Here is a 16,797-nt window from a genome sequence, read left to right as displayed (position 1 = left end):
CTTGTGGCTGGGTTTGATCTATAGAAGAGATGCAGAGAACAGAAGTTCAGCTAGGGTTAGCTGGACCTAACCCTAACCCTAATTCTGGACAAATTGAGAATCACGATTTATTTTTTATTTTTTTTAAATAGAGATCACGATTCTGAACTAAGCTAAATAACATGTAATTTACTAGGGCCTGTGACAAAATAAAGCAATAAGCCCCAAGAAGCCGTGGTTTACAGTGAATTTATAACAGCTAAGGGGCGATGTTAGGTATGACGCGAAGCCCCCCTTACCTGTTATAAATTCACTGTAAACCACGGCTTCACGGGGTTTATTGCTTTTATAAAACGGTTATTCCATATAAGTAGTAAGGTTTCACAAAATAAAACAGAGCAAATAAAGTGTAATGATATTAATAAAAACAGTATTCTTCCACCAAACAATGTAGCTCCTCAGAAACAGTTGTGGTTGCTACAAAGTGGTTGCCGAGCAACACACAGAAGTAAACAAAGGTGTATGTTACTTTGTAGACTAATTTACAACAGCTTCGAACGCGGCTCAGCCAATCAGAATCAAGCACCGGAACTCTCCGTTTTATAATACTAATTGCCTCATTCCATTCAAAAATGTTTAATTAATTTGAAACAATTGTTAATTTATTATTTTTTTTTTTTTAATGAATAATTCACTCACTCATAAATACTTCACTTGGTCCATTACTGAATGAATCAGCAGTTTTGAACAAATCTCTTGAATGAATGATTCAATGGCAAATGCATTATTTAACAGTCACTTGTCGCCACTTAGTGGCGAAACAATGTAATCAACAAACTTTATTTGAAGCGAAAATTACTTTCAAAAAATGATTTGCTCCATTTTAGAAATAAGACTGCATGGGTGAATTGAGATCGCGATCTTTTAATGATTAATCGTGCAGCTCTAACTGGTACACAAACACTGCATCCACTGAACCTAGGAAAAAAAGTCAAGTTCGACTGATAGTCGAATCATGTTTTGGGGGCGGGGCAAAATACATTACCAAGAGTCAAGTCAGACATTCGACAGTCAAAATTACTTTAACACACAGGGAAAATGTGTAAAGGATGCCTCACAGATACAAACGGGGTAAATAATGTTTTGTGTTTTCATTAAAAGACAGTTAGCATTTATTCAGTGTGAACAGAGCCGCGGAAAACACCGGATCACGAGCTGATCGCCTGAACAAAGTGCGCGTTTCAAAGCAAAAACAGACTTGTTTGTGTCATACCTTGCATTTAAGCCCTAATGTGGGTTTGGTGAGGACAGGTGGTGAACGACTCAACTCTTCCTCATCATCTTCATCCTCATCTTCACTGCTCTCACTGATGAAGGCTGGCGAGGGTTCACTCAGCCTTGTGGTGTGGGGCAAAGATGGCAGGCCATCTTCAGGCTCCTCACTAAGCCTGCGTTTTGGGCCACGCTTTTTCCGTGGAGGCCGCCCTCTGCTGTGTGACTGTGGAACTGCGGGGTGCCTAGAAGCCTCCAAGGGACAGGCTGATGTGGAGTCAGGCTCATTTTCTAAAGTCAAGAGCATCGGTGATGTTGTCACTTTATTAATGCCAGTTCTTTCATCCTCTTCATCATCCTCCTCCTCCTCTTCTTCATCATCATCCTCCTCCTCCTCCTCCGGGGGCCTTAGTTTACGGGGTCGACCTGGTCCTGTACGTGGTACATCCTTCACCTTGCCCCATAACCAGTTTTTGGGAGGGCGGCCAGGTCCCCTGCGCTCCCCATTAGCCGTAAGAAAAAGGGGAGAACGCTCAGGACTGAGAACACTGTTGCAAACAGAAGAGGATGGAGAAGAGCTTTGCTTTTTTGGGAACGCTGGGAAGCTCTTTTTCTCTCCCTCCTTTTCCCGTTCCCCTTTCAAATGCCAAGAGAGTGGGGAGCTCTTGTGGCTGGGTTTGATCTATAGAAGAGATGCAGAGAACAGAAGTTCAGCTAGGGTTAGCTGGACCTAACCCTAACCCTAATTCTGGACAAATTGAGAATCACGATTTATTTTTTATTTTTTTTAAATAGAGATCACGATTCTGAACTAAGCTAAATAACATGTAATTTACTAGGGCCTGTGACAAAATAAAGCAATAAGCCCCAAGAAGCCGTGGTTTACAGTGAATTTATAACAGCTAAGGGGCGATGTTAGGTATGACGCGAAGCCCCCCTTACCTGTTATAAATTCACTGTAAACCACGGCTTCACGGGGTTTATTGCTTTTATAAAACGGTTATTCCATATAAGTAGTAAGGTTTCACAAAATAAAACAGAGCAAATAAAGTGTAATGATATTAATAAAAACAGTATTCTTCCACCAAACAATGTAGCTCCTCAGAAACAGTTGTGGTTGCTACAAAGTGGTTGCCGAGCAACACACAGAAGTAAACAAAGGTGTATGTTACTTTGTAGACTAATTTACAACAGCTTCGAACGCGGCTCAGCCAATCAGAATCAAGCACCGGAACTCTCCGTTTTATAATACTAATTGCCTCATTCCATTCAAAAATGTTTAATTAATTTGAAACAATTGTTAATTTATTATTTTTTTTTTTTTAATGAATAATTCACTCACTCATAAATACTTCACTTGGTCCATTACTGAATGAATCAGCAGTTTTGAACAAATCTCTTGAATGAATGATTCAATGGCAAATGCATTATTTAACAGTCACTTGTCGCCACTTAGTGGCGAAACAATGTAATCAACAAACTTTATTTGAAGCGAAAATTACTTTCAAAAAATGATTTGCTCCATTTTAGAAATAAGACTGCATGGGTGAATTGAGATCGCGATCTTTTAATGATTAATCGTGCAGCTCTAACTGGTACACAAACACTGCATCCACTGAACCTAGGAAAAAAAGTCAAGATGCTTACAGCTTTAGGTTCCTCCTCTCCTCCTTCCTCTTCCTCATCTTCATCCCCTTCTCCTTCAGTTACTACTGTGTTGGTGACGATAACAGGCGTCCAGCGCAAGCAGTCTGGATCAACTTCAAGGAGCCGAGGTTTGGCTTTAAGTCGGGCCATGTGCGAGGCCACCAGTTTCTCTCTTCGCAGGATAATCACTCTATAACAAGAAAGGACAAATCAGGAAACTACTATACAGACTGCTACAAATGTAACAAACATACAACACCATTTAAAAGTTTGGGGTCAGTGAGATTTCTTAATGTTTTGGAAAGAAGTCTCTTATGTTCACCAAGCCTGCCTTTGATATAACAATTAACAAGAGTAATATGGAGAAATATTACAATTTAAAGTAAGCGTTTTCTACTGTAATACATTTGTGAATATAGTGAATTTTCAGCATCATTCCTCCAGTCTTCAGTGTCACATGATCTTCAGAAATCAATCTAATATGCTGATTTGCTGCTCAAGAAACATTTCTGATTATTATCAATACTGAAAACAGTTCTGCTGCTTAATACATCTGTGGAAACTGTAAAAAAAAGTTAAGGATTCTTTGATAAATATTAATGTTCAAAAAGAACAGCACTTATTTGTAATAGAACTCTTGGTTACACTTTATTTTAAGGTGTCCTTGTTACAGTGTAATAATACATTTAAGTACCGAGTAATATTATATTTGATCTATAGCACACCTGTACATACAATTTATTTTATTTTTCAATTTATATTTTCAGTTTTTTGTTTATTTATATATACACACGTGTGTATTTTATTCACATCTTATTTTTTATTATCCGTGTGTTGTAGTTGTCGTCTCTGTGTACTGGAAGCTTGTGACACCAAAACAAATTCCTTGTATTCCAGCTCTTTCTGACTTCTGACCAAACAATGTAGCTCCTCAGAAACAGTTGTGGTTGCTACAAAGTAGTTGCCGAGCAACACACAGAAGTAAACAAAGGTGTATGTTACTTTGTAGAGTCATTTACAACAGCTTCGAACGTGGCTCAGCCAATCAGAATCAAGGACCGGAACTCTCCGTTTTATAATATTAATTTACTACATGTACTTACTATATGGTTAGGATAAGAGTTTGGCTTCGTGTTACTTGTTGCTTCGTGTTAGTACATTTAACGTGCAACAAAGACACCTTAAAATAAAGTGTTACCGAAACTCTTTTGTAAAAATTGTCTCTTCGGTCACTTTTGATCAATGTGGTGCATCCTTGTGTTAGCACTAAACCATGTATACTCAATGAAAATCAGTGTGTGAGCATCTCTCTCACCGGTCTCCTCTCTGTTCCAGCATATTCAGATTAAGCAGAGTGGCTGTGATATCTTGAGGACAAATGCCAGTGACTTTGCTGAGTTTGCGGATGGTGAGCTGTCGATCGCTGATCTCATGTAGGCACTCCAGCACCACACTACGCCAATATGCCATGTAGGAAAGCCGGCCCAGGTCTGACAATGGCTTCTCTGGTGAACCCGGCTGGCCTTCCCTCTTAGACAGCAGGTAACCTGCAGAGAGAATCATAACAGTTTATCCTCGGTGTCTAATGACACTATCTGAAGGAGTAGAATTCTCAAATATTTTCTTTGCAAAAAAGAAACCGAGTTAACAGTGGAAAGATAATGCAGAGTGCTTACTGAAGTCAATGAGGAATCGCCCATAGCCCTTGCGCTGGTATTGTGGAAGAATCATAATGCAGGATACGTTATACTTTTGTTGACAATGCTTCTCCTAAATAGTTCTTAAAATTATTTAAACGGAGTGCATAAACAGCATCCACGATTCACCCTCAAAATAGGCAAAAACCTGTTAATAAAAAAAAAAAAAAGTTCACTTTAAACATCTTTCCAGGAGGATAATCAACCCATAAAGAAGCAAACAAAGCATCTACTGTAAGCAAGCCACAAAAGTAGTCAAAATTTGCAAAAAGTAGCATTAACAACAAACCCAAATTGCTCAACACTGTCAAGTAACTCAAAAAAGGTTTAGCTCACCTTTGAAAAGTATCCTACGAGATGGCAGCCCTTACTGTCATTCTGTGTGAGCACATAGAAGAGGAAGGGCTCCACGTCATAATACAGCGTCTTATGGTCCAGGAAGAGCTTGGCTAGCAGGCACAGATTCTGACAGTATATTGTGCTGACATTTCCATCCACCTGGAGTGTAGAAAAGATGTTTTCAACCTTTGGTTGACTGTTTTAAACAGCAGAATTAATATGTATCCAATTCTGGTCATAACTTGGTGAAAATAAGCACATAACCGCTGTGTCGTGCTGCTTCTATTATGGGTGTTTTCATGAAGGCTTTTCAGTCCGATTGCAAACGGATTATTTGGTTGCCAATGTGAAGTGACATTGCTAGGCTTTAGATAATGCAACACAAACACAATCAACTCTCATTCATAATATTTGCAAAATGAAATGTCTGTAAGACTCTCAATTATTAAATACTAAATCAACGTTTTGAAAGGTCGTGCAGCAGAGACTGGTACGAAACTCACTCCACAGTGATAAATTGCACGGCTCCTGCTTCTCCTATGGGCTGAATGCCAACAGTGTTAGCTTTTAGCAGAGCTGCCACCACAGGTATCCTGCTGAGTCAGGACCAGACTGAAACCTGAGCCTCTAAAACCAACTGGCCAAACAAGAAGGCAAGCAGTAACACACCAGACAACACAGAGTAGTGTTGATTAATGTGGAACATACAGGCTATGGTGGATTTTGTAAAATTCAAGCAAATATAACAAACACACTTCTATCCATGTGCCACACAATGTATTTGTCAGGTATGATCGTATTCGGTTTAAAATTGCACATACTGCCCATACTGAACACCATACACAGCTATCAAAATAGTTCTTAAAATTATTTAAACGGAGTGCATAAACAGCATCCACGATTCACCCTCAAAATAGGCAAAAACCTGTTAATAATAAAAAAAAAAAGTTCACTTTAAACATCTTTCCAGGAGGATAATCAACCCATAAAGAAGCAAACAAAGCATCTACTGTAAGCAAGCCACAAAAGTAGTCAAAATTTGCAAAAAGTAGCATTAACAACAAACCCAAATTGCTCAACACTGTCAAGTAACTCAAAAAAGGTTTAGCTCACCTTTGAAAAGTATCCTACGAGATGGCAGCCCTTACTGTCATTCTGTGTGAGCACATAGAAGAGGAAGGGCTCCACGTCATAATACAGCGTCTTATGGTCCAGGAAGAGCTTGGCTAGCAGGCACAGATTCTGACAGTATATTGTGCTGACATTTCCATCCACCTGGAGTGTAGAAAAGATGTTTTCAACCTTTGGTTGACTGTTTTAAACAGCAGAATTAATATGTATCCAATTCTGGTCATAACTTGGTGAAAATAAGCACATAACCGCTGTGTCGTGCTGCTTCTATTATGGGTGTTTTCATGAAGGCTTTTCAGTCCGATTGCAAACGGATTATTTGGTTGCCAATGTGAAGTGACATTGCTAGGCTTTAGATAATGCAACACAAACACAATCAACTCTCATTCATAATATTTGCAAAATGAAATGTCTGTAAGACTCTCAATTATTAAATACTAAATCAACGTTTTGAAAGGTCGTGCAGCAGAGACTGGTACGAAACTCACTCCACAGTGATAAATTGCACGGCTCCTGCTTCTCCTATGGGCTGAATGCCAACAGTGTTAGCTTTTAGCAGAGCTGCCACCACAGGTATCCTGCTGAGTCAGGACCAGACTGAAACCTGAGCCTCTAAAACCAACTGGCCAAACAAGAAGGCAAGCAGTAACACACCAGACAACACAGAGTAGTGTTGATTAATGTGGAACATACAGGCTATGGTCACCGTCATTTAGATTTTTTATAGTAATAAAAATCATTTAGTTCAGTTAGAGAACAGAGACTACAATTAAAAACTGAACACAGTCGAACGACAGTCGCATCACAGATCAGATTGCATTTATCACGTGAGGAGAAGCCGACAAGAAGAGTGAGGCGAGACAGACAAAAGTTTCAAAATGACATGCAAAAGCGCCGGTTTAAAAAATATTTTGGATTTTGAAAAGCCTGTTGGCTTCTACAATTTATCTAAGGTGATATTGGACGTTTTTTTTTTTTTATTCGTTCCAGTGTTTGCTGATTTTTATTTAAACGGTGTATTTTTTTATTTTACATCTAGTATGCCGTGTCTCCAAGCTTTCTTATTCGTTTTGGTAATAAACGTACATTTCTTATTTATTTGGTTCCACAGTGTTTACTGATCTTCAGTTTTGTATACCTAAACCTTGTGTAAGTTATTTGTTATTTTATTTTAGGCATATAGCATGGTGTATTTTTATTTGTTTTGTTAAAAAAGGTTCTATGCTCTATGTTGTATTTTGTTGTTGCTTGAATTGAATTCAAGCAATTGACGCCGAATTGCCGCTAATTTGAAAGTGAAAGTTCATGGAACATGATCTTTACACTTAATATCCTAATGATTTTTGGCATAAAAGAAAAACTGCAGAACGCACGCGAGAAAGAGACGAGGCAGCGCAGATCGCGCGTCTCATAAGTGAGTGGGAATTTACCAAATGTGGCGCTTGCGTGAGTTAACACTGTACTACTCAAAAAAGTACAATTACTGATAAAAACTACTTAATTACTGTAATGTGAGTATTTGTAATTCGTTACTTCACACCCCTGCTTATGACTGCTTTTGTGCTCCAGGGTCACATAGTAATTCATATTAAGAAAGTAAGTGGAGGAAATGATGCAATGTTGCTGGTGATTTTGCGTTGGAACCTTCAGAAAACTTCAACCTGAGATTTCTCAAAACTGACTTTGCTGACTCTATCGACTTCAAAGCTCAGGCATTTTTCATCCGATTCCAACAAATCATGTATCATTTTGAAGGGAGAATGTGAAAATAAAAATAACTCAATTTTGAAAATTTGCTCACTGTGACTAATTTTGCCAGCACAGGTCACAGTGGCAGCATTGACTTAGACCACACCTATTCAGATCTGCATGTCATGTTTACACCTAAATGGTCTCTTATAGAAACACAAAGGATGTAGTAAATCACCATTAGTGATCCTAAAACAATGAGAGCTTTCCGTTCTACATTTATTAGTATCAGTGTGAATGAGATTTCCTTTGTTGGCTCAGAACGCATGAAAACACACATTTGCGTGTGCATGACAAGAGTGTTGACGAGCATATGTCTTCGCTGCCAAGTGCGTATAAACAAAGACGAGCGTGCACGAGAGTCTGCGTGTATTTGTGGAAATCAATAATTTTGACCCATACAATGTATTTTTGGCTATTGCTACAAATATACCCCAGCAACTTAAGACTGCTTTTGTGCTCCAGGCTCACATAATAGGTTCGATTAAAACAAACTCTGGTGTGATTGCTCTGTTAGTGCGGTTCATTTCAGTAAGTGTGAACGTTGACGTCCGAACCTTGGTGCGCAAAAAACAAGCGGACCGAGACTGCTAAAAAGGTGGCTCTCAGTCCGCTTGCAAACGAACTCTGGTGCGGTTCGAATAAAATATGAATGCAACACAGACCAAATACTAAACGAACGAACCAAAAATAGGATGTAATGACAAGATGCGAGGCTATGCAACATGATTTGACGACGCGGAACAAGCGGTGTATCCAAAACAAAATGAGCAGAGGGCAAACGTGGAGCAACGAGGAGGTAAAGTGCCTTTTATGAGCTCTTCGTGAGTTAGCAGGTGGTGAAAATAAAATAATATATACATGCAACAATGAGCGTGCTTAGTACAGCAGACGGCATTAGGTGTGTTCGACTTAAAGCGCCACGGTGCAGACCGATTAGTGAACGGGTACTTTGATGTCATACACCGATCAGTAGGAATGGGCGATATCTTATAGTTCGCGATATACCGGTAAAAATTCTCCCCACGATAAGAATTAGTCTTCCCATGATATCGATAAAGTCTAGTTGTTGACATATATCTATGTGCAACTGTGCGGAGTGACATGGCGAAAGGCGGACGTGAAACTGAGGTAGGCCTGTTGCAATAATATATCAACTTATTGTACAATATATGTACATGTCCTCAATCATTTTTGGTGACGCAATATATTGCCCATTATATTTACATAAAAATTAATGTCACCATGTTTTTTGCATTCCACTTGCGCCTGTGTCTGTTGCAGCTTCTCGTACATAACGTTCTATTGTCCTCATTTGTAAGTCGCTTTGGATAAAAGCGTCTGCTAAATGACTCAATGTAAATGTAATGTAGTGCTTCTACAAAAAAAAAAAAGTTTCATTTGCAGATATGGCCTTGTTTAGAGATCTGTGCCTTTGTGCATACAGACATCTGACTGACTTGCACTTTTTGTTAGAAAATGTTTATTTACTATTTAAGTTTTTTAAGGTATCTAATATTTTGATACTTAATTTCCATGATCTAAATATTCTTAAGAATTAAAAGTTTGTTGTCATTTGAAAGTGTGTAGGCCTTCTTGCATTATTATGCTGTTATATTATGATTATATATTAAGTGGCATAAAATGGTCTTAAAATGACAATAAAATTGCTTATCGTAGGGCTGCACGATTTGGAGAAAAACCAAGAGCTTGTAACACTCCAAAGAGAAAGGAAAATTTGAAATCGCATCATATGACCCCTTTAATAAAATTTAATTTAACAATTAACGCGACTCTGTTCCCCTTTCGGGCTGAAAAAGCTGAAGCTAGCGATTATGGTAAGGGGTAGGGCTGCACGATTTGGAGAAAAAATCTAATTGCGATTTTTCTGATCAAAACTGCGATTTGCGATTTAAAATGCGATTTATTGCTATTTCATAAAAGAGCTACAGGTCTGTTGTGGTGGTTTTAACAGCACCAAAGAAATACCAAGTATTATCACAAACTAAGCTACTGTTTATTTAAAACCTCTTAAACATTAAGTTGTCATGATGCAAACATCTGTCATGACTGCCCCCTATTGGTTAAACTCTGCATCAAAGTAAAATGCGCATGAAGCAAACTGTCAAAAACTACGTAGATGCTTGTTAAATCTCTGATAGTCCTTCATCTAAATAATCGCAGCTCTTGCGATTTGAAAATCGCACCCTTTCAAATCGCGATTTCGGTTTACAAACGATTAATCATGCAGGCCTAGCTTATCGCAATTATTTCTGGGGCAATATATCACACAACAAAAAGTTGTTATCGTGACAGGCCTAAACTGAGGAGCTTAGCGCTAAACGAGGAGCTCCTTCTACGATCTGGAACTGGTTTGGTCAGGGCTGTACATTGCGACCAAAAAAAATTAATAAATGTACTACAGTAGCATGTGTGCAATACAGTTTTGCATGTGCATGAGCCTGTTTACAAACCTGTTGCCCAACAAATATAAATATATTTATTGACATGCGTTTTCTCCAAATTAACTTAAGTCGAGTGTTTGAAATAACTTTTTGTTATCAGACATGGTTTCATATCACAGAATGAGGCAGAAATCATACTATTTTATAGTATTATATACAGTGATAAAGGCTATATCGTTAGCATTGCATTATAGCTAAATATACTTTATCCTCATAAAAATACCCAATATTGCTTGAAGAAACAGATAAACCATATATCGTCGCAATCGTATGTTTATGGTCTTCCAGTTTCATCAGTTAAAATCTCTCTAGCTACCACGATAGCAGGATGCCTTTGTCCATATTAGGGATTTCCTGGAACATTGTCAGTGCTAATACTTCTGCTATGGATTTGTGGAGTTTCTGCGCGAGGGCGCCCTCTGGCTTCCAGTATGAATTAAACAGTCATTACATTACGTGTGTACTCGGTAATATTCACTCACTCACAACACCCTCTTTTGGGAAAAATAGGAAAAATAATACCTTTCTCTAAAGAAACCGTTTTTTTTTTTTTGTCTCTTAGTGGATGCATAAGATTCCCTGAATTATCGTCACTGATATCGTTATCGCAATACATACCAGAAATTATTGTGATGTATTTTTAAGCCCGTATTGCCCATCATTACCGATCGGTCTGTGCAGTGCTACTTTAAGTCGAACACACTTATTGTTTGGGAAGTTCCGTCACTAAATATACATCATTCAACCCAACCAATCAGGTTGTGAATGTATTAATATGCCTTTAGGTTTGGTATCTTTAGTTAAGCGGACCAGGACCAAATGTATCGTTTTCATTTTTGGTCCGGACCAAACGAACCAAGAGAACCGAACTACAAGTGTGAACGCACCGTAAGATGCTGAAGCTGCAATTAACAATATTATCTTAATGGGAATATATATATTGTTTTATGAAAAAAATTTAAAAGTTTGTGGATGATTATGACACATGCTGTTGGTTACCTGCTGTACTCCTGTGGGTATGGAGAAGAGTACCACGTCTGAATTTCATACTTCCCAAACTCTATAACAGATGGGCAGCGCATTTGGGGATCCGGTGGACCAGTCACCCCGACTTTCTATAAGAGATGAAGTACAAAAAAAAAAAAAAAAGGAGTTAAGACCGATAAAGTGGGTACGTTTACAATTTAGAAACTATTAGGCCACTATGCCTTTTTTCCAAGAGCATCCTGCCACACACAAAAGAAAACAGTCGCTCTCTTTCACACAAGAAATACGCCTAGGCTCTGCCTTTCGTTCTAATGATCACAAACAGTTTCTCACAAGCATACAGCGCCACACTCAAGCTTACAGGATTATTATTAGCTCTTATCCGCAGCCCAAGTGGAAATTCAGAGCACCTGCCACTTGCCAGCCTGCTGACACTCAGTAGTGATCACACACTTCTCTGCATCTCACACACATACGCAAAGTGGAGGTGAAACAGCTCGTTCAGAACATGCCATGTTGGTTTTAAAAATATAAATGTTTGTGAATTGTAGCATTTCTATGTTCGAAACTAATTACGGCAATTCTGCTGAATCTCTGTGCTGTTAAAGAGGAAACAAACATGCACACACAAACGAAAGCAAATGCAAATCGGAGCAGATATATACAAGTAGAACAAGTGCTATAAGTATAACAAGTGATATAACAAGTGCTTGCAATTAGGCTGCACATGGATTAATAGAAATAGTTTGTCTATGTGCATGTTCAGTGAACAGCCTACAAGATGTATTTGTTGCAATATTACTACCAGCAATAACAATATACAATACAATATTTTGTAGATGGTATTGCATAGCTCTCTCATTTTTGAATTCATAAAGTTGTCTTCGGTGAGTCAATCCCATACTTACATGCAGCTACCGCTCCCTAAACTTTGCAGTGTGTACATGTCCTAAATGTTATAGAGCCCACATTCAGTTAATACTGTCAGACTGCAGCATGGTATCTTTCTTTTCTGGCTGCTCAACAAAAGCATGCTGGATCTGTCTGATGCTGCGTGCGAATATGATTGTTTCTCTCTGGGTTAGTGAGTGTTTTTCTTCGACTGATGGCCTCAGGCAGTCAGAGACTGGCTGCTTCTGCTGGGACCTTCAAATCACACACACACACACACACACACACACAAATCAGCCAATCAGTCTACACATGTGCATTTGTGTTTGTGTGTGTATCACTGAGAGAGGCACCAGCTGTCAAGATAATGGAAACTCTCAAATCCCCCACATTACATTCTGCAGAGATAAAGGCCTTCGCAGCTTCCAAGTCTTTGCTAATACAGCAAAAGAGAATCAGTGAGTGCAGACAAACAACAGGCACCACTACCATCAAGCATACGGTTTATCGACAAGAAGGATTCACTTTGTTTACATTAAAATCCGTCAAAGTTTACACATTAGCATATGCATTTAATTAAATGTTCAACTCTGATTTTTGTTGTTAATGCATTTATTAAATTAAAATTATTACAGTATCATTCTGTTCTGTCTCTCTCACACACACACATATAGGAGCATGTTTCTCAGCAAATGAAAAAAATGATTATTTATGAACGAAATTCAGATGGGACATTTAACAAAAGCAAATTAATGAGTATTTGTATTTTGTCCCGTTCTGTACCTGTAGTGCCAGATCCTGAATGTGCCTAAAGAGCTCCATATCTTTCTCAGTTAGGTTCTCGTGTCCTGGCAGTTTGTCTTCGTCCTCCCGCCAGTTGTCTCCACACTCCTGATTGTCTGTGATTCAGAAAAACACCACAGCCAAAGAGTGAGTGAGAGCACAAACATGAAGCTAAATAAAAGAGACAGCACATTCAGATCTAATTTGTACTTTTCATGTCCTACCCAGACTTCTTTCTTCAAATATCAGATGACAGTAAAGCCATTTATAATATTATATTAATATAAGGTGTCCTTGTTATGGTGTACTTATACATTTAAGAACTGAGTAATTAACTGCATGTACTTACTTATATGGTTAGGGTTAGGATTTGGCTTAGGGTTCCTTATATGAAATTATGCATAATTTATTGTTATTATAATAGTAAGTACATGTAACGTGTAACAAGGACACCTTAAAAAAAGTGTTACCATAAAATATTTTCTATTTCAAATAAAGGCTGTCCTTTTGAACATTCTATTTATTGAAAACTCCTGAAAAACAAAAAATATGAAGCAGCAGAACTGTTTTCAGCATTGATAATAAGAAATGTTTCCTGAGCACCAAATGAGAATGATTTCTGAAGGATCATACAAAAAATATTTTGAAAAAAGTTCAGCTTTCCATCAGGGGAATAAATTCCATTTCAAAATATATATATAAAAAAATTGTAATATGTCATAATATTACAGTTTTTTCTGCATTTTGATCAAATAAATGCAGACTTGGTGAGCATTAGAGACTTCCAGCAAAAGCATAAAAAAAAATTACATCACTCACATCATAGTGTTACTTGTGTATGTAAAGCACAAAAAGTCAGCACAACATTACTCCAAGAAATACCTTCCAGTGGTCCCAGTTTATATTAAGTGGCCTTAACCACTATGTACTTACATTTAAATTACTAATTTGGTGCAATGCACTTAGTGTACATACTGTTGTGGATGCGCTCTTCCCATAACAACGCGCTGAAACACAGCAACTAAACCCAAAGAATTCACAACGTTTTATTATAATAATGTTCTCATTAGAATGTTATATACACGACATTCCCAATCATAGTTATTAATGTTGTGCACTGCTGTTTGAGCTGCGTGCGCTGAGCTAAAGATGATCACCGGTAAACTGAAGCACTCTTTTAACTTAACCAAACGCATTCTATATGAGATAAATCAGATATACATCAAATAAACATAATATTACAACGTACAATTGCACAAAAGGCTGCAAACGAACAGCACGCATCTGAAGTGTCTCTGAAGGAAATAATGCATTATTTATCGGCTTTAAGATATCGGCCAAATTTTCTTATCGGGCCGATACCGATAACAGAAAAAATGAGCATTTATCGGCCGATACCGATATGGTGGCCGATATATCGTGCATCCCTAAAGGCCACTTAATATAAAGTGGGACACTTTCAGTTTTAATCTCACCACACACACACACACACACGACATTTTGGGAGAAATTACCATTTCTTAGTGCATTTACCTTCCTTATCATGCAAGCATGGATCACCTAATACAGATGTTGAAAGTTAAACAGTTTAGTTTCACCTCCTGTCGGGTCATCATGCTCGCCCTTGCGGTTGCTCTTCTTGCGTATACGATATTGCTGGGAATAGTCCACCACTTCAGCTCGGGCTTTCCGTCCCTCCGGGGATGGCGTGAAGAACTTGCTGAGGGCGTCGATCAGACCCTTTGTTTTCTTGTTGAAACGCAGGCCGCCATGCGCAGAATGGTCTTCTCTGAGAGAGAACAGCATGCGATCGTCGCCGGGATAGCCTTCGCATGAGGAACTGGAGGAGGAGTGTGGGGAGGAGGAGCCTTGTGAACATTGGTCAACGCCTCCAGTGGCCCGCCTCCTGCCACGCCCACCACCTCGAAGCTTCTTAAAGGGACGGCCCGGTCTGAGGACAACAAAACTTGTAGTAGTCTTATGCAAATAATTTCACAGTTCTGCAAATGTGACCCTTGACCACAAAACCAGTGCTAAGGGTCAATTTTTTGAAAATGTGATTTATGCATCATCTGAAAGCTGAATAAATGTGATGCGATCTTGGAAAACCCGTCGGATGTCGAGCTGGGACATTTTCAGGAAATTCAAAAAATTGGTTGAAAGTCCATTTTTTTTGTCAAAATTGAGTTTTCATTCAATTATTATTCTATAACATCTCGTCTATCATCTCTGAAAATATCTTGGCAAAATTAGCTTGTTTAATGCAGAAAAATAGCGTTTTATTGTGGCAAGCAAAAAAGGCTGTCTTTCTCTAGTTTGCTAGCACGCGCTGTGGAGGTGCTTTCCCTTAACACTACAAACCGAGCCGGACTATTTGGTCAGTCGCACTTTTAAACACATTTTAGTTTTGCTATAGAAAATCTACAAATTCACACTCTGCTTACATACAGCAGCAGCAGGAGGCGGTGAGGTTGTCATGGCAACCAGATACACTGCACGCGAATTACGGATGTGCTTCTATTTCGCCACACTAAACTTAGCGATAAACACGTTGAAAATAATGCACAATAAACATGTCTGTCAAAACGATCTCAAAGGAGGCTTTTATTAACCAAATCAAGGAGTGAATTACTCATCCACTGTTTAAAAAAAAAATACTCTAGCTGGGTTTCCACAGGCAGGGTCACAATTATTTACAGTGTATGAAGCTAAAGGTTTTTGGGTTAAGGTTCATAATGTAGAACATTTTTAACATCGTATGCTTTATGTGCATAGGTAGCTAGCAAACAAGGAATACAGCTGTTAAGCTAATAGTCACATTTAGCTGAGTAAGATCATGATTGAGAAATGTTGGATACTGCTGGAAATGCTGGTGTTATGGGGTATCCTATTTATTATTTTAGGATTTTTTGTTTGCCCCAGTGAAGTATTTTTTTATTAATATAACTGATTAAGTAGTCAAACTCATTCCATATTCTGAATGAATTATGTAACGGATACCTAATGGTCAAAAGCAATAGCAAAAGTAATAGGTCAATATTATTAAATTGCAGACAGATTTTGAATAGCTAGTATAGCTTGTACACTATTTTGCCAGAAGTATTGGAACCCCCCCTTCTAATTAACAGGTTTGACTACTTTAGTAATTTCCACGAGTACAAATCTTAACGTTTAAGCATATAATGCTATTCTATGGAATTGTGTGCTTCTAATTTTATACCAATAGTTCGGACAGGAGCCTTTTCTATTCTAACACAACAATGCCTCTGTGTATAAAACGAGGTAAAAATAAAATAAAATAAAAAGATTGATTGAGTCAGTGTGGAAGAACTTGACTGGTCTGCAGAAAGCCAAGTCCTAATCCCAGCTGAACACCTCTGGTGTGACTTTAAATGCAGACCTTGAGCCAAAAACTCATCACCAAACACCAATGACTTGTACATATGCATACAATCATTTTGTATGTGAACTACAGCATGCAAAGTTCGGGGTAACGTTAGCTAGTCTGCTTGTGTAATGAAGCAGTATAGCGCTCTTAAAGAGACCAGCACCATTTCCATATTAACGCTATGCATTACTTTCATTTAGTTCAAACTAGGGATGTGCGCGACGACTAATTTGACTGTCGTTTAAACGAAAGTTTGCGTAGATGACCACTATCTTTCTTTCATCTCTTCTGATACATTTTCAGTCAAATCGTTTTCTTTGTGCTAGATCAGAGCTAGAGCCCTGCATTTCAGCCCTTTTTTACGCCCCTCGGGCTGGGCTTCGGGACAATTTTCACGTCATAGTTCAGACGCGGGCCGGGCATCGGGACTGTTTTAGGCTTCTCCTTATTTTATATTTTAGATATCACA

The 16,797-nt window shown here is 38.4% G+C and overlaps 1 protein-coding gene across 1 annotated transcript in view; it reads right to left on the bottom strand.

Annotated features, from left to right (window-relative positions):
• LOC107699914 (histone acetyltransferase KAT6A-like) overlaps positions 1-16,797 on the bottom strand; it is a 44,172-nt gene that overhangs the window by 7,514 nt on the left and 19,861 nt on the right. The window contains exons 7-14 of the mRNA XM_016501360.1: positions 14,539-14,891; positions 12,941-13,056; positions 11,279-11,394; positions 6,048-6,246; positions 4,575-4,668; positions 4,214-4,445; positions 2,899-3,088; positions 1,574-1,933 (exon numbers count right to left, since the gene is read on the bottom strand). Coding sequence (XP_016356846.1) covers positions 1,574-1,933; positions 2,899-3,088; positions 4,214-4,445; positions 4,575-4,668; positions 6,048-6,246; positions 11,279-11,394; positions 12,941-13,056; positions 14,539-14,891 — 1,660 coding nt within the window. The remainder of the gene's footprint in view (positions 1-1,573; positions 1,934-2,898; positions 3,089-4,213; positions 4,446-4,574; positions 4,669-6,047; positions 6,247-11,278; positions 11,395-12,940; positions 13,057-14,538; positions 14,892-16,797) is intronic.

This window comes from Sinocyclocheilus anshuiensis, unplaced genomic scaffold, assembly GCF_001515605.1.
Source record: "Sinocyclocheilus anshuiensis isolate Anshui unplaced genomic scaffold, SAMN03320099.WGS_v1.1 scaffold823, whole genome shotgun sequence".
NCBI classification, from domain to species: Eukaryota; Metazoa; Chordata; class Actinopteri; order Cypriniformes; family Cyprinidae; genus Sinocyclocheilus; species Sinocyclocheilus anshuiensis.
This window is presented reverse-complemented; position numbering and strand designations above follow the sequence as displayed.